The 23916-nt window shown below is 39.9% G+C and overlaps 1 protein-coding gene across 19 annotated transcripts in view; it reads left to right on the top strand.

The window, feature by feature from the left end:
- AGAP1 (ArfGAP with GTPase domain, ankyrin repeat and PH domain 1) overlaps positions 1-23916 on the top strand; it is a 370539-nt gene that overhangs the window by 167671 nt on the left and 178952 nt on the right. For 16 of the 19 annotated variants that reach the window (XM_065069196.1, XM_065069193.1, XM_065069192.1 and 13 more), the window contains 3 exons: positions 5142-5269; positions 15535-15690; positions 19953-20045. In XM_065069196.1, coding sequence (XP_064925268.1) covers positions 5142-5269; positions 15535-15690; positions 19953-20045 — 377 coding nt within the window. The remainder of the gene's footprint in view (positions 1-5141; positions 5270-15534; positions 15691-19952; positions 20046-23916) is intronic. The other 3 variants (XM_065069184.1, XM_065069186.1, XM_065069188.1) reach the window with 1 other exon arrangement.

Below are 23916 nucleotides of genomic sequence, written 5' to 3'. Positions count from 1 at the left end.
TATAAAGGGTGCAGGAGTAGCTCTGTTCACTTTGGTAAACAGACCAGCGATCAGATTGTTGTTACCTCTGGACATTTTCCAGGTTTTTTCTTAAAACTGGGGCGAGATGGGGTCTCAGGCTGGGCGAGGTTTCCCTCAAGGCATCTATTGTGCGAAGCAGAGGTACCTTTGTGTTTCCAGTTCTAAGAGGTGTGGAGAGAGATGAGACATGTCTTGAACTTCTTGTAAGGAGTATTTTCCCCCCAGGCCTCTGCTTTTCTTGTCCCCATACTTGAATGAAGCTGCGCTAATGAGATTGTAGAGACCCGGCTGCCCCCGCTGAAGCAGCCTGGCACTGCGCGAGGAGTTGACGTGTGAACAGCCCTTTGAACCGCAGAAAGAAAACTCTGTCAGAGCAGTTACTCTGGCAACAGTATTTCTAATGGTGATTAGCTCCCAAACGGAGCACAAAGGGGAGTTGGTTCATTATGGAGGCGCAGCTCGGGGTTTCGGGGAGAGGAGGTGACCTGCTGTTCCTCCCGCGGGCAAATTTAGCCCTCTGATAGTCAACCCCGCGTCTTGAGAGCAGAACAGGAGAGCTTTGTTTAGCAAAAATCGGTGTACGGGTAACTTTTTTGTGTGTGCAGACGGAACCAGTGGTGGTTTGCGATGCAGATGTGCCGAGGTAGGGTGCTGAAACCTCGCTCGCCACCGCGGGTCCCCGCTCGATGGGACCTTCCAATAAACCATCCCACGAGAGGTTCATGGGGGCTGCTTGCGAACGAGTGGTTTGACTAACAAAAAGTGGCATTCGAAATGAAAGGGGCAGGGGGGTGGGAAGGTTAATTTTGTTGTGGTGAGCTAGGTCAGGCATGGAAGAGGAGGCATTCAAGTCAAGAGCTTTCTCTGCAAAATTGGACATTTTATTCATCTCGCAGCCCAAGAGTTTCACATGCTTTTAATTAACAAGACCTTAAAGCAAAATATAGCTTCTAGTCATTCTGGCTTGTGAAATTAAGTTTAAATGTGTAAGAAATAAGCATCAGTCTTGCCCAAAGACCAAATATTTACTGAACATCAATTCTGCTGGTTTATAACTCTAAATATCCTTGACATATCCCTGTTTATTTGCAGAAGAGTTCTTGACTTTGCAGATAAATTTTGTTTAGCTTTTCATACTACAGATATATAGCTTCCAATAAAAATCCCTCTGAAATTGATAGCTTAATTGACTATATAAAAGTAGAGGCAATGCAATTGGTTTAAAAAAAAAAAAAAAGTTAAAATGCTCGTGACTATCTTGATTATTTTTTATATCTGCCACATAGATGAAGTCAGTACTCATCTGGCTTTGAAACATATCTTAGCAAGTGTATTTACGTTAAATCCAGAAGCACTGAGTCATCTTTGGGATGAGAAGGAACCTGAAAGCTCTGGGGTAAAAATATTTTGACTATCTTGCTTTCTCTACTCATGGTATAGAACAATGTTTGTTTTAATTGTATAGCTTCCTCTGGACTGACATCTCAATAACAAGCAGTTCAATATTAATCTGAAGATTTTGAGTAGTCTTAAATTGGTTAATGAAGTATAGTAGTTGGCTTTCATTAGCAGCAAAAAGATGCTTACGTATGGCCACAGCTTATATCAAGCATTCCTGAAGAGCAATGTATATTACTGTATGGTTTTCAGTAGAGGTCCCACCCAGCTGCCTGAACAGTTATGGTGGTGGTACTGCCTTTTTTTTTTGGGAAAAGAAAATAATCTTGTTTTTGGATATTTTTAGATACACTCTGACAGAGTTGCTCATAAATCCAGTGTGAACTTGTATATAGATGTGGTTGTGGAACAAAATGTGTTGGTTTAAGGATTTTTCCTACCACAACTAAGCAGCTAATGAGTGATCATTTTGAGTCCTAACAAAGATGTAATCACAGAAATGGGTTTGGGGCTGAATAAGCAATATAGCATGGCTGTTCTCTGGATCTGGTGTTAGTTCTTACAATTATGGTGTATTTCTCCGGTGCTACACAACCATTTAACTGTGGGGTTTTTTTTCCTCCCTAACTGCTGTGTCTGAAGATGTCGGCAGCAGGAGTTAGCGGATCTGTGGGGTTTTCAGTGCCAGACATTTTAAGTTTTGTGTATTTCAGGGCTTTCTTCTCCGGAATAGAAGATGTAGAAAATGTGAATTTGCAGCAGCACTGCTGAGGAGATATATGCTGAACCCCTTTTATTGACTTCTGATGGGCAAGATTTAGGTTTCATCTCTTCTCTCAAGGTAGCTTTAGAAAGAGCACAGTAGGTCTTTTGACAGTCCAGCGATTGCCCCACAGATGATCAGTCGTGTCTTTCATATGTTGCAAACTTTGAAGGGTCAGGGTACTCCTTTAGGTACTTCAGAAGCTCCTATCACCATCATATCCAAGGGCAAGTAGCCCTGAGCACTTGAATATTGAATGCAATCTAATTATGGAGTGACGGCTCCATGGCCGCAATGAAAGAAGCAAAACCTGTTTGGTGTCTCAAAGGAGAGCGGGTCGCCTAATGAAGAGAGGGGAGAGGCAGGAGGAATCGTGCTCTGGCGGGGGATCTTAAACTTGTTGCCGAAATGGAGGGGGAATTGGGAAGGTTTGGCAGCTCAGAAGGGGATTTCCATTAGGGGGCACATCATTTTTCTAACGGAGAGAAAGAGCTGAGAAATTTGAGGCTAAGAATGGTTTATTCTAGAATTTGTAGCACAATGTTAAGGAGGTAACGTTAGATCTTCTGCTGCAATTTTACCATTTTTACAGTGAACGGGATAAATTACCCTTTGTGCTGCTCTCTGTAAGGTTCAATTTCCAGCTGCTTTTTGGACCACTCTACACATTTCTGGAGTAACTATTTATGCTTTTTTTGCTTTTAAAATGTATTTATTTTAGTGTTTGCTCTTGTAGTACATTGCTAGCATTCAGGTCATGCTTTTGGGTGTGTGAGTTCAGGCTGTCTTGTTGTGTTTTTATGTTTTTCCTTAATTAGTCAGGACTGCATTATGTATGTTAATGTGATGCTACAAACACAGTATATTCAGATTGAAGGAAAGAGGTAAATATTTGCCTTGACTAATTACCTCTCCTGTGTGAGAATGGAAGCTTTTGTTGAGAAGCTAGTTTTCATTCATGTGTGGTTTTAATTCAGTTTTGGTCTTAATTTAGGTCTTTACTGCATATGATGAAGACAAATCCATGTGTGTATGTTAAAATCTGACCTCTGGTTTGCTCTCTGTATTCACTAATGTGTTTTAAATATTTTAATATATGGCTTTCCAGGCTCCAGATCAATAAGCCAATGGGTTTGAAATGACAGAGTGCTACGATATTCCTCTGTAATTTAAACATGATTAGCTGATGAAGGTTATGATCAATATGCTAGGGGAAGATAAATTACTTGATATCATTCTTTCAGGATGATAAGAGGCCTATTGGAGGTGGGATGTAACTAATGAAGCTGCTTCTTCATATATGCGAGCCATTTTTTATACAATGTATTCTCACTAAATCATGGTTATGTCATCATTCATTTACATGAAAAACATAAGCCACAGACCAGTTTGTTATTAAAATCGCATTCATTTGGAAAGAAATTGTATGCTTACTCTGCTAAACAATATCTCTGCCTGTGTTGTAATCTATTGAGGAGAAATAATCTTGAAATTTACCTAAGTATCTTTTTCTATGTTGTGAACAAGACAGTTGAATGCTGTTAGTTTAATTACAGTAAGTTTCTGTGTGGATTTTTAAGTAGATGACAGTAATTGTTGCCTTTCTGCCTTACCGACCCGTTGTGGTGGAGACTGTACAAGTGACCACAGGCTCCTTTGCACAAGTTTCGTAAGGTGCTTCACTTCACAAAGATCGGGGCATGCATGGAAGCTACACTGAGTTAGTGGTGCTTTTCATTAGCCACTACACTAGTCTCTGTTTCTGAAGACTGAAATTTTGTTTACTTTTGTTTGTGACCCAATAGTTAGGCAACTAATGTAAAGGATTTTGAGTCTTTATGACCTAGACACAGCTCTTTTCAAAAGCCTTAGCTGAATAGTGGAATGCGCTGAAATTCTAATTTATCACAGAGTGAATTTATGAAATAGTTTGACTTTTTTGAATTGAAAAATTATAGGAGAGGTGTGGAAGCTGCTGCATTTCAGATCAGCTTTGTTTCCATTTTTTATGGTGAGTCTGCTGAGCTGCATATACAAGATGTTAATGACTCTGACCACTGTCTGCATTCAATAAATGCTGCTTTTCTTTATGTGCTGTAGAAAATGTCTTAATACGTTGCAAAATAAATCAGTAATTTTTCCAGTTGTGCTAATGCTGTGAATAACTAAACTAAAACTAGAAAACATGAAGTAGCTTCTTTTCATAATGAATTTGAACGGGATGTGATGTGTGACACCACTAATCTAGGTATTCTGTGTTAGGTACCCTTTATCAGTTTTATTTTTCCCATTATCATTTGTTTCAAACGCTTTAAACTTGTGGCTTCCAAAACCGATTGTCCTGATACAGTGGCCAGTAATTAAGAAAAGTCCACCTTATTCCTCAGCAGCAGAGAATACAAACCTTCTTGTAAACTAAACCGGCTTGGACGGGGAGTGAGATTTCCTAATGAACCTTGACTTTCCTTCCAGGATCGTATCAGTAAATAGCACTGAGATGCACTTGAACTAGATTCTTAGTCAGGTGTTGCTCATATTTATCTTCTGCTGCAAGGAGAACATCCTAAAGAAGAATGGAAAATGTGTACTACTATAAGCTTTGTTGGTATGTTATAAGCTTATAGTGGATTCATTACAGCATTGCTTGTATTGCTTCTAGCAACTTGTACACTTGCCTTTTCCACTTCTGCTTGAATGTTACTGGTTCTCTGATGCTCAACTGGTGCAGTGAGAGTTCTGGGGCAGTTTCATCCATGTGGAGAACAGAGCCAGAGTCTCACATGGACCATATTCTGGACCACTAGCATCCATCACCTTAATTGCATCTATTACAATCAGGTTTTGGAGCAAGCCTTGGCAATGGAAAACCATTTTTGATGTCTTCTGTGTATTTCTTGATGTATCGTATTTTCCAGGGTGTACTGTAGCTTACCTGCCTCTATGTTTTGTGTTTCTTTAGTTGCTCAGAAGATCGTTGCAACAAGGAAGAAACAGCAGCTCTCGATTGGGCCCTGCAAATCTCTGCCAAACTCCCCAAGCCACTCATCTGTGTGTTCTGCCCAGGTTTCTGCCGTACATATCAGCCAGGTACAGACTACAACTAATGTTGGCTCAAAAAGGAACTGATAGGTTGCTTTTCATCTAATGTAATTAATGCCAGTGCTCTTTTTGCTGCTTGACAGATAGTTGGCATTTTTATGAAAGGTATCAGTGATCTGTAGTTTGAAGCAATATTTTTTTTTAATTGGCTTGACTTTGTTTCAAGAAACTGCTGCAGTAAAATAGTTTGATCTGAAAGCTATCTTTGATGGTACTGATTTATGCCCAGCAGCCTGCTGTTCTGAGTAGAGCAATTGTTATGACAGCAGGGTTTGCTGTACTGTGTTTTAAAATTGCCTCTCTATATTTTTGGTTATTGTTCTCCTTCAGCTGTGTGCTGAGCGATAATAGCTCGTGTATCTCAGTGCTTAGTGTGCTAGAATTTTACATTTGTGAGCACTGTGCACAGTTGTAATTGCCTGTCTCTGTTATGCTCAATTGAAATAATTCCTCCTTAATGGCATAGTAATATATGTTGCTATTGAGTTGTAGATACTATGTGTAAAAACAAAACAAAATTCTACCTTAACATATGGCAGGAAAGCCTGTTGGCCTTGATGGTATTTTTTTGGAAACGTATGGTTAGTACCAAGATTTTTTAACTTGCACAGTTTTTAGCCACATACATTAAAACACTCCCTTGTATTTCCCTTGTGATACCCTTCCTCAGTATCTTTGGTTTTTAGTGTCAAGTGATAATCTCTGTGCACATTCACAGTTAGGATGTATATCAACTCAGTCATTCCGATCCAAGACCTTGGCAGCCAGGCAGGCTGTGTTCCTGCTCTGCGCCCTCGGCAGATGGATGTCAAGGGCCATCATTTTGACCTCTCCAGTCTGTGAGCAAAGCTGTGGCCTGGTTTCCTGATGGCCACCATAGTTGCCGAGATGTCTGATATCCACCAGCTCTCCTCACATGTTCTCCAGTCTAAACTCAATAATATGCCAGTAATGTCTACTAAGGTTATGTTTCAGTGTTAAGCCACCCAAGTGAGGTTTTGTTTTATCTATGGACCTTTTCTTCTTCCACACTGAGTGCCTTGCTTTTTGACAAAAAGAAGTATAGTGAGGAAGTATTCTATCTTTTGGGGAAATGTTTTGTAGTTTGGTTTGTTTTGGTTTTCTTTAATTTACATGTTACTGTTTTCTGAAAGTACTCTATTTAGATTTACACCACAGGATGAAGGCTCTGGTTCTTCTGTGGTCATAGTGACTGGTCTTCTCCTTTGCCCAGTGGAAGCTTCCACCATTGGATTAACTCTAAAGGTGCATATTCCAGCTGGGTCTTAGAATTCTTTGCTGTTAAATGTTCTGCCTTGAACTGAGTCCAAATAACAGCCTCGTACTGTGACTCTCACTTCTGTTGATTATGCCAAAAGAAAACCCTGAAGTTCAGAACCCCCTTTCTAAAGCAGGTGCTAAGGTGCATGAGTCTTCTGAAGAACCCTGGCATCTTCTGGTGAAATGCAAGTTCTTCATACAAAAGATGTTCTCCTCTTTCTTGTCCTATGTGACACTGACCAAGTTTCCCCAGCCACTCTCTCTCTGACCAGTTCATTGTCAAAAGCGCTTGGAACTAACCCTCTGCGTGAAATGCTTTTCTTCTAAACCATTTTCTCCACACCGTTGTGTATGTTCACACTTTTAGACTGAGAGGAATTGTGCTACCTGTAGGTACTGAGACATGTCCTATTCCATGGTGAAAGAGGAAACATGTTGTCACCGAAATGTGGAGAACAAATGACACTATTTCCACTACTGATCTTACCCTTGGATCCAGGAATGACCTAGTTTATGCATCTGCTGATGACTATATGGTTTTTCAAGACCTTCTAAGGAGGGTAGATGATGCTTTTTGCATCCCACTCTTAGCCAGCTGCATCTCTATGTTCTGCATTGTCCTACGCAGTTGTGGTCACCCTTCTTGTTAATGAAGTTTGTTTGATGAAGAACATGAAATGTCTAGATTCTTACCAGTTTCCTGCTGAAGTCTACTTTGGAGGCCAACAGCAGATACCAAATTCTGGACAAGTACTTCACCTACACAGCAAACTTCTTGACACTGATAAGGACTGTTTGGGAAAATCAAGACAAGGTAGCTTTTGTGATAAGGATCCCTGCAATCCGTTTCAATAAACATGAAATAATATTATTTCTTTACCAGCTGCCATAATTATCTAATGGGGCAATTGCAACACCAGTCAAAGTTGTCTGTCTTCTGAGGCTGATGTCACATCTAAGAGTATAGGCCATGAATCTGTTTCGTGTCTTACCGCCTTTGTGCTACACTGAAAGGCAGTACGACCTTGTTTAAGGAAAGGAAGCCGAATCCTTATCCTAGACTTAAAAGAACTTTGCAACTGCAATTCCAAGTTTCACATGATCTGGGGGAAGATCTGCCATCTCTGATCTTGGCTGGAAGACTGCCCGGTGTCTTACCCTTTAGAACATCTCTTCTGACGTAATGATGTTTCATTGAAGATTTCTACCATGAATCAAAAATGTTACCATTACAGTGCCCTGCCACTTGCATTCTGCACAGGAGTGAAGGCCTTCAGAAGTAGTGGTTACACAGATCACTTCAGATAAAGTGAGATATTGTTCCTTCTCTGGTTGGATCACTCCAGTGATCTAACTCCCACAAACTCTACACATGACTTTGCAGTCAAGAGCTTGGGCTTTACAGAAAGAAAAAAAAAAAACGAAAGAAAAAAAAACCTGTCACCTTATTGAGTCTGGTTCTTAGGATACCTTGGGGGAAATTCTAAGGCTTAATACCAGCAAGGGATTCTCCACCCAGCAGTTTGTTTTCAAACAGTGAAGGACTTGTTTGTGTGTTTGGATGCATATCTATAGTCATGTCCATAAGTCCTACGTAGCAGACACTGAGGTAACATCCCTTCCAGCAGATGCTCTCAAATATATTTATGCTCATGCACTTACGTATTTCCAGAGTCCCATGTCACAAAATGAGGTACTTCCTATTCCAATGAAAAATTCCACTTGTGTTTGCAGTAGGTGCTGCTTCTGTTTTCCTTCTCTGACTTCTTGTTTATGATGCATGTGTGTCGGTCCAGGTGAAGGTTTTACTTGGAAGCCTTTGATAGCCAGAGTCAACCCCTGGTGCAAGTATTTCACATACATATATGTTGGCTTTCAAGGCAGCACAGAATGCGCACAAAGAATTTTATTCCCCAATCCAAGGATATCATTCATGATTTGTGATGGACAGAGCTACTGTATACTCTGTCAACAAGAAGGATGATGCAATATTGCTTATAATCTGCTGGGAAACAATCTGTCTGAAGCATCGAGAAATACTTCAGTCAGCAGCTTACCTTCTGTTTTTTCTGAAGACTTCAGGAGGTAGACTGAGTTGTTTGGAGACAAGGAAGTGGTGTTTAGTGTCTTGAAGGCCTCAGGGCATCCTGGGATAGGTCTTTTTACTTCGGCTCTCAAGAAGAAATGCACACTTGCAGAGTACAGACCAGTCACTTCTGTATCTAGTGTCCTCCCTATCTTTATCCCACCTTTCATTTCTCCCACCCCTTGCCAGTCCTTCTAGGCATGATATGCTTGTAGACCATGCAAAATATCACAAGTTGACCTTACATCACAAAACCACACAGACATTCCTTTCCCCTAAACTCATTCCTGTGCTGAAGGAGTTGCTTGTCTTTTACACCTGGCTTATCAGGAAGGCATTTTTAAGTTATTACCTTGCAAGAATAGTGCCAGTATCTAACAGTTCCAAAGGGCTCTTATCTCTGCCTAGACCCTGAAAGTGGAGATCATCTTGTTCCAAAAACCAGGAAGCTGCTATGGTGGGCATCACCTTTGATCCTCGGTGCATTTGAGCTCAAGATGCATCAGAAATCTGTGTGAAGCAGCCCTGTAGTGGATAACCTATTGAGTAGTTACCTGGGGCTGAGTCTATTTTTAAGTTTACACTGTTGTAAAAACGTGAAAATCCTGTGGCACGACACCTGTAGTTACTGTTTGTGGGAAGGACTTCAGGCCCCCCTTCAGACAGATTGATGATGTGGAGATGCCAGCTAGGAGTCCCCAGCAGTGTGAGCTTACTGGTGGGCTACAGTTTTGAAGGTGAAAATGAAAATAGTATTTACCAGGGACTATGTTTCCTTGAAATCTGGAGCCTGCATGTGTTTTCACACTTGCTGTCTTTCCTGGCGTTCAGCTGTTCATGTTCTGCTGTGAGAGTGTGAAGAAATGTGTTTACTGGTCAGCAGAGTCATTCCCCTAGGAGATTTGGATTATACCACAGAAAAGTATGGAGCTTAACGTAGGTTTTACTAAACTGCAGCTCAGATATGGCTAGCACACAAGCTTGCTCCTTACTACCCACAGCTAATCTGTAAAGATGCATTATTTATGCTTGCACTATGCCTCCATAAAGTTTTTACTGCAACACGATTGTCTAAATATGTAAATTAAACTATTAAAAGCAAAGTGCAGTCAGCGTAATCATTCATTGTTTTACTGTATCATTACCTGATTATGGATAAGCACTAAATAGTCAGGTACAATCATCTCATTTATAGTGGGGGTCATTTGGCATGAAATATTCTGTTATAATAGTTTGGGCACTTGAATAAAAGAGAGACTCCATTGCTTAACTAGCTGCTGCTTCTGCTTTTTCATGTAATCGCAAAGTGAAAACTAAAAGTCAAGTGAAAACAACATTTAATACCATTGCAGCATACACCATAATCCTTTTGTATTTACAGGTCTATTTCTAGGTAATCTCTAGCATTTATTTAAGATAAGCATTATATATATGTGTATGTGTGTATATATTACTCTTCATTCATGTGCGTAGTTTCACACACAGTACACACAGAAGTGCATCCTTCAGGACTCAAATGGTAGAACTCAGGGCATCTCTTGGTGTACTTTTTCCTCCTTTCTCTGTCTTCACAAGACCGCAGATACGTTCTCATGTTAGTTTTTGTTATGCCTATTGTTACCTTTTCCTTTCTAAGGTCTCTTAAACTTCAGACTCAGACTTGATCTTAGATTTTCCAGTTCATAACGCAATTGCTGCCACTATATTATTGAAGCCTATTGTCACATTTGGTTAATTAAATGTTATTAGTAATTTCTTTGAGATTTTTTTTTAATGTGCTAGCTTACTTTGTCTTCAGAAGTTATTGTCAGACTCTCTTGGTGCTCTTTGGTCTGTCTGATAGGACAGATCAGCTCTTTCCTCTGACTTGTTGTTACAAGGAGAAAAGGCAAAAGTTCCTGAGGTGGACAAGTTCTGATATGTCCCGAAGGGTGAGGTTAAACTACTGCATAGGTGAAAACACTACAATTATTATAAGACAATTTGATCTTGCTCTGGAGGGCTAGACTTACTGAAATCTCCAGAGCTGTTTTTCTGGACCTAGGCTTGAAATCTACTGTCAAATTTGTGTTCCACAGCAGCATGCTCAAAGCTTTCTGGCTTTTGGCTGAGATGATGACCGAACAGTTTCCTCCATGATCTGTATTCGGGTGTGTGGCTGTGTATCACCAAAATCCCTTGAATGAATTGGACTCCCACCTGTAGTGTTTTCAGGTGAAAGACTGAGATAATGTGACTTCTGAGAGAAAAATCGTATACAAGTGGCAAAAGAAAAATGTGTCCCAACTAAAGAATTTTTCATGCAGTGTCTGTGTTTCTATATAAATACACTTTTCTCCACTTTCCTCAAGAACAGAAGGTGCAGACACCAGATGCATTCAGTCCTAGGTATGTAAAGTGTGCTTTTCATCAAGGCTTGCTTTATTCCAGCTGTTCCAAGGCTCCCTGAAGCCCTCGCAATCTCTCGCCTGTTTTAGAAGTAGGATCTGCTGCTTTTGTTTGCTTCTCAAGAAGTGGTTAGAGATGATTTTTCTGGAGGGCATCATCATATCTCTAGAGAGCAGAAACAAGCGTTGGTTCTGTTTGTATTGGGTTACTTGTCAAGAAGAAAAACTTCAGCTTTATGTTTTTTATGCTCTCATGTAATGGTTTGGCCTGACATTTGTACTATGTAAGCTTTATGAATCCTTTGGCAATACCAGGTAATTTATAGAAGATATAAGGTGAATATTTTGCTGTGTTTGTATAATTGGGCAGTCAGGAACATGCCTCTTGGAAAAATGAGGTTAAGTCCAACATTTTCTTGATGCAGGTAACTGCTGAGCTCCTGTCACAGCAGGTAAATTACTCACCCATTTGTTTACTAAGGAAATCTGAAATATATAAAAGCTATGAAAGTGCAGAATTTGAATTTATTCAAACCCTTTTCTGCACAGAACTTTGGACATTGTATATGAAGTTTGGTTTTTTTTTTGTTCTTTGTTTTTTGGGGCTTTTTTTTAATGAGGTAATGAGATTCCAGGCAGTACAGGCTTTAACGCTTTCATTAGCGGTGTCTGCCTTTGAGGTAACTGCATTGAATGGACCTATTTGGTCAAGTTATGGCTTGCTAATAGTGTAGTGACAAAATTTGGCTAAATTTGTGCTTGCTGCTGTGACCTTGAGTTTTTTACAACATTGGTCTATGTGGCAACAAAGCTAGAAGCCTGAATAGATACTAAAGCTATATATTTCTGTTAATGAACTATGGGCCGCTCGCACGATGCGTGTTCTGTATGAAATGAAAGACATCCAGGGTTTTGGGTAGCAGTATGCTGAAGTTCATTGACCACCACCAGGCCATGCATGTTTCCAGCAGGAAAAGACAAGGTTGTACTGTGCGTGTCCAGAAGCCGAGCACGTTTCAAAATGGGCATGCTGCCTTAATGAGGATGGGAAAATCTGTCACCTGAGAAAGCCAAGCAGGGTTTTATCAGTGTAAATGGTTCTACTGGGGCTAATAGTTTCCCTACCTAGAGTCATTTGATTGACCTCTGTCACTATTGCCATGACTCTAGTTAGAACAGTCACTCAGAAATGGCTCTTTATGCTGACATCTTAGATATGTCCAAGTCTTGAGAGCAGCTTAGTGGAAAAACCTGCTTGAAAAGGTAATGTTAAGCTGTGTAATGTCCCAATGGGTATTGGAGTGCTTATTTGATTGGTTTTGACTGCCACATATTTGACCAGTTTGTCCGTAGTCAGCAAAGAGGTTTATATTTGATGTGTCTTGGCTTACATGTGCTGTAAGGAAGGTTGTTCTTCAGATTCGCTGACTTGATTTTTATGACTTGGGACAAACATTTAGTTCTGTGAATTATAGTTATTGCCATGTGTCCTAAATTCTGTACTTCACTCCAGCGAACTCGTTATTAAATGCTTGCATACTGATGGTAGGAAACTGCTGTCCATTATCTTAATGCAATAAGGTCCCTAGACTTGTATTTGGTGCAAGCAAACAACCTGGAGGAGCCACTCACCACCTTTTGTTTTCTTGAGCAGTGCGTTAGGTTCAGGTGTTACCAGAGATTTGGTTTCCCAAGTGCTTGTCTAGTTGCATTTTTCATTGCTCCAGTCTGTGCAGGCTGTAATTTTGAAGTCATGTCTGAAGTCTTTCTTGTCAAACCCATTCTCCCTCTTCAGGTTTCTCAGGACGACCGTATAGTTTTTCTATGTTTGTAAATTATTGACACCGTAACTAGAAGCCTGTTCAGTGTTGGTGGCCATGCTTCGATTCTGTGAAAGCCTTGAAGTTTCCCACTTTCAAGTCTTTTATTGTAATACATAATTATTTTTTCCCATACAGTGATTTTGACATGGCTTATTTGGAAACAATTGCAAAAGTTTGTTTACCAAGTTGGGAGTCCAGTGGGTTAGTATGTGTGGAGACAAGTTGTACCTACAGAAATGTGTTACTTTTTTAAAATCCATGTGACAGTGCATCACTGCAATAAGTATAAAATGATGCTATAAGATAAAAGCTTAAAAAGGTAAAATATTGGGGAATCATTTAGGTGATCTGTCTGGGACATAGGTACTTAGGGTAGAAATCCGTTACCTATTTTTAGTGAACAAAAAGGTGGAGGTACATACTTATCAAAATGATCAATATTATGAAAGGGAACATTGCTACATCCTTTCATCTTCAACAGATTGCAGTTCAAATCCTGTCATCAGTGTACAACATCTGAGTCTTTCCTTCTTGCCTTATTTCTCTCCTTTCTGTAGAAGAAACTTCTAAATGTTTTGAGGCGTAATTCTGTTGTGATCGATCTTATTTTCTCCTCCATCTTCATCACTTATTGTCTTCTATTTTTTCTATTTTTCTCCTTCCTCCTCAGACAAGCAAATGTGGGGTAAATTAAGGTCACTTCTTCCCAGGTTGTCCTACTCTTGTGTTACCATTCTTTATTAGGAGACTAAAAATGATTTTCGGTTCTCGTTCTTTCATCTCCTTTGTGTTATACACTTGGACTGTCTCCAGATTCTGCTTGCTCCTTCCTCTGGGCACTTGAAAATGTTGTAGAAAAACACTCTCAAGATCCTCTGTTACTTTCAGTAGCCGTACCTCTGGCTTCCTGACAGCCACGTTTCTCCCGTTGAGTCAAAATGAAGGGAAAGAGTAATTTCATGTCCTTTTATCTGTATATATTCAAAGAAGGGAAAGAGGAGAGCTCTCTCCATCAAAAAGCCCACTTGCTGTATTGTTAGTCCTATCCTGTTGCGTAGAAATGAGCTGAAGAACTTTTTGTTATTTACAGAGAAACAGTGACTTTCAGAAGTAGTATTCCTGGATTTCTATGTGCATTTTTTGGCCCGTCAATGCGAACATGCGCCACTTGTCTCATTCTTCTGCTGCTTTACCCTTCGTTTGTTGAATTAAAAAAAACAAAACAAAACAACAAGCTGGAAGAATTGCAAGAAGACTTGAAATCACTAAAAGAAACCTCAACTGGCTGATATAAAGTTGGATTGTCTCCTACTTGGTTCTCCTTCAGAGATTTCATGTGGAGCACTTGCCTCTGCTTGCAGCTCGTGATCCTGGTCCTTATGCTGGTGTCCCAGGAGTGTGTGAGAAGTCCCATTGTGCTGCTGGTGCCTCCCTCTGTGGCAGCTTTTTGTGGCCATGAGACCTGTCCGTGGTGCAGGAGTGACGCTGAAGAGCAGCCATTGACCTGCTTGTTTTTCCTGAGCTTTACCTGGTGAATTCCTACCTACAGCAACTGAGACAGGACCATGGGAGAATCCTCCTTCTCAGGCATCCTGCAAATACCCTCTCACTCTCTTTCCTCACTTCTTTTACAAAACTTGACTGCTCTAAAGATGTTCTTTCACCATTTTGTGTGCATCACAGACCTTCATTCTCCCCTCACAAGTTACATGTGAGTTGTTGTCCAGACCCGCCATCTGCTGCCGCTCCTCTGGTGAGATTTTCATCAGCAGTGTGCAGGATTTTCCACCTTTGCCCTGCCCCACTCCCCCAGCAGCATACACTGGATATCCTTCAAGGGCATACTTGTATCTGATAGGAGAAAAATCTGTCCTTTTTGTCTTTCCAGAGCGCTTCCACATCATTTGTAATGATGGTTTTGGTACTTATTCACGTTAGGTGTGATAATAAAAATAATAATAATTTTTAAATCAAGATTTTGTTCTTAATCACCTTTTGGTCTTTTCAGCCTCTCATTAGTCACTTGTTAGCTCAATTCATTAATTGTTTTATTGGCTGAGCCACTGCATTATTTCTTACAAGAATATAAAGTAACTTTATGTTTTTTGGCTACTTTGAATAAATAGGAATGTCTTCAATTGAGGTTTTGTATCCCCATACCAGTGCCTTCAGCAAGTGTGTTGGTAATGATCTTTCACCATAGTAGCTATTTTGCAACAGTGAATTATTATAATTTTCTTGATTAGCTCTCAGTGAACTGATGTCTCCAGACTAGCATTAAGTCCATCTATGCAGTTCTATGGCACTAGGTATTTTTCTTAGGATTGAGGCAGAATTTGGTTTAGATATTTTGAATTAGAAAAACAGAATTTAGACTTTCCCCAGTGTTTTGTTTACTCTTGTGCTAGTAAAACAAATGAAATAGTTTATATCCACTTAAATTTATATTGTGTAGAATGAAAACATGCCTACCACATCAAGGGAGCTATCTAAATTTTCAGAAAATAATGACAGGGCAAGTATTTAAGAGCTTGAAATAGGAATGTGTGGAAAAGTGGCAGTAGGGCAGTCCTGCTGTGCTCCTGTTCTATATCAGGACTAAGTAAGATACAGCTGTGGATTGTAATGTCTTGAAAGCAGTGTATCACTGTTTAAAACTCACTTTAATCCTTGCAGACCAGTAATGGAGGAGGGAGTTTAAGTGATTATTCCTCCTCTGTCCCATCAACTCCAAGCACCAGCCAGAAGGAGCTACGGATTGATGTTCCTCCCACTGCCAACACACCAACTCCTGTCCGTAAACAGTCCAAGCGCCGATCCAACCTCTTCACGGTGAGTGAGCCAAGGAGGAGACTCTTGCTGTGTTTTACGTAGCGCTCTGTGGTCACAGCCTCAACTTCAACCCTGTTGAGTTGAGCTGGTCTAATCCACAGAAGTGTTGAGATGGATCTGTAGGCTTGAAAACTAAAACATCATGGAATTGCCATGGGGCTGTTCGGTTTGAGGACTTAAACTAAAGACACTGGAGTTATCCTACTGAGAACTGCAGTGAAACAAATGAATCCATGGTTGAATTCCAGAGCCTTTGTCCCACTTTAATTCTCAGACTTGTCTATATTCCTTGGTTTGGCAGTAATCAAAGAGAAAGCTGGGCCTCTGTTCCCCAATCCTGCCCTTATACCAAGTGATGCTGCTGACTTGGGGCTGCCTTCACAAGTCTGCGTTTGTAGAGACGTCTCAGGGTTTATTGTAGGAGGACCATGAACTACTGCAAAATAACTACCCCATGATACTTCTATTACTATACGCCCTCAGCTCACTTTTTTCCCAGGGTTGAAAGAAAATAATGGAGATTAAAATTACTTTTTCTTCCCAAACAATCTGGTCTTTGCTTCATTGAGAGGCAAAAAAAATGTACTAAGTAGAAAGCTTGACTGGTCCAATATGATAGGTCTTTGTTATGCATAAGTAGTTTGGGAAATGATAATGAAGCCTTGAGTGATGATTTCCTTAGTTTAGCAGTCTTGCTGAAAGCTTTGGGATTGCATTGCATGCGTAATTGTGGTTTTGTAAGCAGTTTTTTGACAGTCTTAACATGCTTTATAGCAAACACAGGATCTCTGTGGGCTCACATCTAAGTCCTCTGGTGATTGTAGCTACATATTAGTTGCGTTTAGAAAGCCACATCTTCCCTGTCATCATAAATAGTTTATATTTTGTGTTCCAAAATACTCAGGAGTTACCAATCCCACTAGATGTCAGTGTCAGCCCAGAAACTGCCCGCAGAGTCATAATACTGCTGGAAATAGAGCTGAGACGCCACAGCATCCCTCAAAAGCATTTGCTGACCATTTCTGGTCTCGAAGATGGATAAAATGCTTATAGGGGCTGTGTAGACATTGTTGACATTTGAGAAAGCGGGGATGTTTTAGATTGGAGTTGATGTAAATTTGAGAAAGTGAATAAAGAGAGACATACACCATCTACAGCCACGGAAAAAGGTTTGAGAAGAACGTTAAGTCAGCTGTGTTTGCTGCAAACAAATACACTAAAGCTCTGGTGTGTGAGAATAGCATATTAAGAACAAAATTTGCTAATATGAGAGGATGTTGATTACTGTCTTAATGTCTAATAACTGGGGAGAAAAATGAGGGAAAAATCCTATGGGGACAGGAAAACAAAATACTTATCAGAATTAGTTCTGTGTTTTAAGATCTGGGCATATTGAATGTTGTTGCCCTATAATCAAAATATTTGGCTGTTTAGCTTTTGGGTTCTTGCCGTGCTTCTTTTTTAGCATGTTACTTTCTCATGCCTTTATCATGTTTAGAATCAAATATAATTTTGTTTAATTGCAAATTGACCCTTCTTATCTAGCATAGGTAATATGTTTAGTGTCCTACATGAATATCTTTGAGCACTGGAAGAAAACTGGCTTAACTAAAAAGCATGTGATTTTTCTTAAATCTTTTATAGCTTTTGAGTTGGAATAGGGATCGGAATTTTGAGCATGTTCATGTTCCAGTGCATTAAATGCAGTATCTGATCTTTTTTACTTTGAATATTAATAATAGCTGCAAAGCAATGTTGCAATATCTGACTTTCTACTTAGGTGATAAAATAGATAAAATATTAGCAGAAGGGTTGATGTCCTTTGTTTTGTGCAGAGTATTAACAAGGACAACTAAATATTAGTGTTTAGCACAGGTGGGGATTTAAGATGCCTAGGAGGGATTGTAACTACGGGTCTGATCCCATGTGGGGTGAATGAACGTGTGGTACAGTAAGATGCATCTCCTTTCCCATATTCAATATTATTATCTCACATCTTGGAAGAATTGCAAGCATGATTTTTAAAATAGTTTAAATGAACACCATGTCTCAGTATCTGCTGTTAGAGATCAATGTTCTTACTTTTGGGCTCTCTGCACTGCTGTACAGAGTTATAGTTGTGCCCAAATTCAGGTGCTGTGTCCCTCCAGTTTCAGATCTAACTTGGGTGAGGTTTTGTGTAAGTCTGCATGTGACTTCTCGTGCAAAGAGGAAATGAGTTGAATTATATTAATGCAGTTTTAAAAATTATTTTGGACTTTTTCTGTTTCGCTTGAATGAATGTGTAAATGTGACATCAGAAAAAGTCCTAGGATATGTTGATCCAGTGTGGTTTAGAGTCTATTTTTTTTACACTACAGGATGTAAGATGCATTGTGTCTGTCATAGATACAAAAGCGTAAAAGATCAGAATATATCTCTATTTCATTGCACAGTTTGTCTTTATAAATAGCAGAGCCTGCTAAGATTCTCCCCTTGAAAATTTTGTGTGTTCTGTGATTGCAAGCAGCTAGAATAGAATTTTCCTAACAGAAATTCCTACATTTCTGTACTTCTGGCATTTGACAATATTTTGCAAATTTCCCTTCTATGTGCAGATGCACATATTTCCAGATGCAGTCCCTTTTATGGAAGGGGAGATGTGATGCTTTAAAAATGAAAAATGGCACGTAGGTATTTCGCTTGCTTTTCAGAAGCAGGATCCTTTCTTTTAAAAAGCCAAATAGAAAAGAAACATTCAAGTTGACAACTTCCCTCCCAAGGATTTGGCTACCTTCACTGGGTTCCTTTAAAATGTCATTTACGGGCGCTCTCCGCCATTCAAGCTTTGTTTTGCCTGGTATTATTGGGAAGTGGCACTTTCAGATTCAGAAATCTGTCTTGAAGGACGTGGAACAATAGTTATCTTGAACGTTGGGTTTCATCCCTCCCACTTGTTTTGCTTTCTTTCATTTCTTCTTTGTTTAATTCCCCGGCACGTCATTCCATTGCTCCGAACCATAGTAACTGGCGATAGGAACCCTCTCCCGGCCAAGCGGGGTCCCTGCGGGTAAACGTGGGGCTTGGAATGGTGTTACTTTGGGTCCTCCGCAGGTTTTCGCCCTCCCCTTCCCGCCTCTTACCCCAAAGGCAACTGCTTTGGAGATTTTTCTTCCTTCCATCCCTTTGTATAACATGGAAAATGGGTTTTAGCTCTCCGTGATCCTAATCTTTCTCCTAATTGCGGTGTCTTTCAAAACATCTCTTTTCTGCTGAAAACAGAAAAGCAGAATCTTGTGTCGCTCTGGTTTTCATTAATTTCCCATTGTGGCACTGGACATTGCAAATGTGTTCGTTTCATATATCATCTCTGATTTGAAAAGCACATGAAAATGTTTTCCCATTTTCAATATTGTGTGAGTAATGTTCCTATTGAAAAGTAATGGAGTGAAGTTGTCACTTGTCAGTTCAGTTATTAAGGAGGATGACTCTCAAGTCTTCTTTTTGTAGTAAAATAAATCTGTCACAATCATTATACTCGTGCATTCTTTCACAATAATCGACTGGAATCTGAATAACTTCTTAAAATACCTATATAACTTTATAAAGTCATGAAGTGAGCCCTGTCAGCTCACTCCTAGGGCAGTTCTAGCATGATAGAGAGCCAAGATGAGGCAATTCAGGTTTTAAATATTGGTAACATTTTCTTCATGCTGATTTTGCTTCATTGTGTTCAGATAACTTTTTTCAGTTGCAGTCACTACCTTTTCTTGCAATTCCAACTTCCTAATCATATAAAAGTAGGAAAAAAAAAAATTTGAAGTCAATGTGATCAAAACCAGCATCATAAAATCACATTTCTAAGTAGTTGATAACATTTCTAAAAATCATGTAGATGTAAGTCAAATGTGTGTGTGTGTGTGTATGTATCAGATTTTTTAATGAGAAGCTGAAACCTTCATTCTTCTTTGGAGCTACTGTTGCAGACTTCAGAAACGTGTCCTCTGATCTGCTGGGTCTCCAGGCACTGAAACTCTAACTCTTAAAACCCAAACGCCGTTTCAAACAAGTGGATGGTTGAAAATTACAGGTGGTATTTTAATATTCAGATTTTGGGATGGTTGCGTACTTTTGTAGCTTCTTACCCGTGCCCTTTGAGTCTGTGTCAAAATACTTTTTTTTAATAATTGCTTTTAAAAAAATTTTTAAAAAAGGAAAAAACCAGTATCCTCTGTGTGAACAACTACATTTAATGGAGCACAAACTTTCTTTTTGCTCTGCAGTCTCGGAAAGGGAGTGACCCAGACAAAGAGAAGAAGGTCCTGGAGAGCAGAACAGATAGCATTGGAAGCGGTCGCGCAATCCCAATTAAACAGGTAATGCTGAATTTTTATTATGTTTTTTTTTTTATTATTTTTTCTGCTTTCTGTAGTTGCAGACACACCTTGGGTCTTAAGCACTCTGATGGCAGGCCCATGCGCCAAGACGCGTTTGATGTGCTCCGGTGATGAATGTGGAAGTCACTCACTTGACATCAATTAGGAGAGGTTCCTATGTGTATTAAAATAGGATCATTAGAATAAGAAGAGGGAAAAATGTGACAACAGGCCTAATGAAGTGCAGTCTGCCGGCCTGCATATGGAGCGGGTTTCTAGGCTGTGCTGGCTTCAAAGCCGCCTTTGTAGAGGGGCTTTGATTGGGCCGAGTGCTGCCAGGCGGCGGGGTAAATCAGATCGCGCTACAAGAGCCCCTTGTGATCGCAGAAATAGCCTGATGTGGCCCTAATTTGCTACTGCAGACGGACATCTGAACACAGTTTCAGGCTGGTTTATAACAACGAGGCAATTAGTTGTGATAATCATAGCCGGTGTGTCAGCTGTGCGCTCTTGTTTGTAATTTGCTAATGAAGGAATTGTAACTTTGATTAGGTTCAGTTTCATTTAGACCTTATTATATAAGAGAACGTTTACAGCTGTAATGTGTGGCCTTAATTAAACTTCCTCGTTACACAACAGGACTTGAATTCAAGGATTTGTTTTGGTCTGTTTTACTAGCCTAGATGCACTTTCATTAGCCCGGGAACTCGGTGCTAAATTGTAGCTGCGAACACTCCTTTGAAAGGGAAAAGCAATGCCGGCATTTCACGCAAAGTGTTTGGGTGAATGAGATCATTTACTTTCTCAAATTAAATTACACTGAATTCACATGGTTAAGAACACTGCGCAAAGCATTTGTACGGGATGCTTTACAAAGAGTTTCTGCGATGGCGTTTGCAAGGATTTACTTTTGCGTGAGTTACTGTGCTGCAGACAGCAGAGATGCCGAGGGAAAGGGGCTCATTTTCTTCCCACACGGTTGTGTCCAGTTTCTTTTGGTGGCTTTCCTGCCCTCCAGGAGGTCACTTGCCTCCTCTAATCTTTCCTCAGTCCATGCTGCTTCTTGCCAGGTAGCCCTGGGTCTCCTGTTTGGGGGTGGGTTTATTTGTTTTGGGGGTTTCGTGGGGTTGTTGTTTGGTTTGTTTCGGAAGTAAGGCAGAGATGATTTTGTACCCTGAACTATTTGCAGTGATTTTTTTTTTCCTTAAAGGCAGTTAAAAAGCCCTTTTGGAACCATCAGGCAGCAAAAGTGCTGTCGTGTCTGTGAATCTCTGGTAGACAAATTTTAATCAAATGCACTGCAATTCAGAAGAGCAGTTTGAAACCAGATAAGCTCAGTATTTGGCTCTGCATTCAGGGGAGGAGATTCCAGGCGTTTAAAACAAGCTACAGATTTTTTTTTTCTATGGCTTTTGTGTGGTTTGAGATGGGTTAGACCGTCTGGAATTCTTTTGGGTAATGCTAATTAAACACAAGTATCTGTGAATGCAGCTGAGAATGTAAAATTGAGGAATATACTTTTCGTTATTTGTTCAAGGCACGCATACTGTTCTTTTCTACAATGCTGTTGTATGGAATTAATTTGATTAGAAATGTACTTTGAAGAGCATTGTAAGGTAGGCATTTTAAGCATGATTGCACTATACTGTGTTATAATGAAATACCCCCTGCAATATCTTGAATTTCTGCATTGAAAAATTCTCCTGCAACCACTATTTATACTGAGTGTGACCAAGCTTTTGAGAATGCGTAGTTTCATTATTAGTCCCAATTATGGTAATTTCATTTTGTTACATATAAGCAATTCTCAGCAAATATTTGAGCAGGTCTGTAGTCAGCAGTTACAGCCTATTTGTCAGGGTTTTGGAAGGGCGCTGGAAGATGGGAGGCTGGATGGCATTTGTTGTAGGCTGACTGCTCTCGGGTATTTTACATTATACTTACGGGTCAAGAGAGAGGATTTTGGAGTTTGTTGGTTTTCTACTATTAGGTGGTCTTCAGTACAGTGTAGGAGACCAGTGTCACCTAGCAATTACAGCAAAAGAGATGGAGTAGGATTTTTATTTTTTTTAATGTGCAAATATTTAATTAAAAATCAAAATGCAGTATTTATTCATACAGATGATGTTTCATTACAGTTTACAAACATGCATTAGTTTGAAGAGGTCTTTGATTACAATCTACACTCTTTCAAGCAGAAATGGCTCCTGAAGTTGGGCCAGCGGACAGCTTTTTGTCTACCCACTGTTTAGATGGAGAGCTCATATCACCAGAGGTGACAGTGGGTTAAATTGCTGATATGACTGTTCTTGGTGGGCTCTACAGGTGCCAGACATGTGGGTACTGTGCTGCTTACAAGAAGAAGCCACTTCCATCACCATATGTTTCAGTGGCAAAGGGTCAAAATGCCTCTGCCAGCTTCATGCATGGGACATCTTCAAAAGCATTTAGTGACCAGGCCTTTTTAATATCTGTTGTCGGCACTTTGTTTTATTCTCTGTATGTTCCTGTGGGCGTGGCGGCATCTGCTTCTGGTGCAAGGCACAAGTCCAAGCTCACACTTGTAGATCAGTGTTTCAGTTGTGCTGGTTGATCCTATTAGCAGTTAAAAAAACACCAAACCTGATACAGTGGATTAGTGTTCTGAGTTCATTGCTACTTGGAAAAAAGTAATTCCAAAAAAAGCCAGCAGAAGAAGGAAAAAAGATGTCAAAACTAACGGCTTGGTTATCCAGTGTATTCAGTGCTGCCTTTGGCTTGTTATTATCTACCCAGGGTCTCCCAAAAATCAGAAATACTATTTCCTAACCTTAAAGAAAAAAACAAACCAAAACTTTTTCTTTTTTTTTTTTAATTAATGAACTGGAAATTTTTTGTTTTCAATGAAGAAATGAAATATCTTCCAACACTAGAACATGAAAGGGGAAAGGCAGAGTTGATATCAACAGAACATGGAATTTTTTTCCAAGTGTGTTTGTTTGTGGTGGGGAGAGAGCACAGAGTATTTGAATATTTGAAGAAAATCGTCTCTCTAGGAAGTGTAGAAAACACAGTGTGTGACACAATCTCCTTGTCAACTACAGCGTTTTCCATAGGTCAGGTCTGTATTGCAGCTGTTGAGCCAGCACAGCTGTGGCTGATGTATGTCATCAGTGTGATGCTTTTGTATATTTGGTGACAGTTTAAACTGATGGAGGAGTAGGGTTTTTATAGGGGCATTTAATTTCTCTCCTGGTTTCTCTCTAAATGCACACACATACATTTTGAAGCGAGCTTATGCTGGCGTGAAGAGTTGTTGATCTGTATTACAGCCTTTCTGGGACCCTGGTACCAGCCTGTGTGGCTGCTGGAGTTTGGTCTGGGTTTGGGTCAAAAGAAGCCAAGAGTTCCAACCTGCTCCTCAATTCCTGAGGGTTCCGGGGAAATAGGCAAAACTGTAAATGGCACGTTTCTTTCCAAAGAAACACTTGGCTCCTTCAGGGCTTTTGACTTAACTTAAAGCAACTGGTCAGAAGGAGTTAATGTTTGTATTCTTTCTGTCCTTTCTAAATTTTAAAAGTCACTTTTCACTGCAGTGCTAAACACAGTTTTATTGGGTTAAGCTGTATAAAACTGTTCTGATGAACCTTCGTGCTCCCAGTAGAAACCCAAAAAGTATGCAGGGAACAAGAAGTGTGTTTTTGAAATGTGACTGCTAACTCATGTAAGAATACTCTGAGGTGAGTGAAATTTTGGAAAGGCAAATTCCCGGGGAGGTACAAACACTTGTGCATCGATGGCAGTATTGGTGTACTTTAAATTTGTGCTTTTAGCATCCTTTGAGAACTGTGAATGCCATAATTTTCCTATAAGAAAAAGTAAGTATCACTTC

The sequence above is a fragment of the Columba livia genome, chromosome 7 (genome assembly GCF_036013475.1).
Source record: "Columba livia isolate bColLiv1 breed racing homer chromosome 7, bColLiv1.pat.W.v2, whole genome shotgun sequence".
Classification (NCBI taxonomy): Eukaryota; Metazoa; Chordata; class Aves; order Columbiformes; family Columbidae; genus Columba; species Columba livia.
Note: the sequence above shows the minus strand (reverse complement) of the source record. Positions and strands in the feature narration are given on the sequence as shown.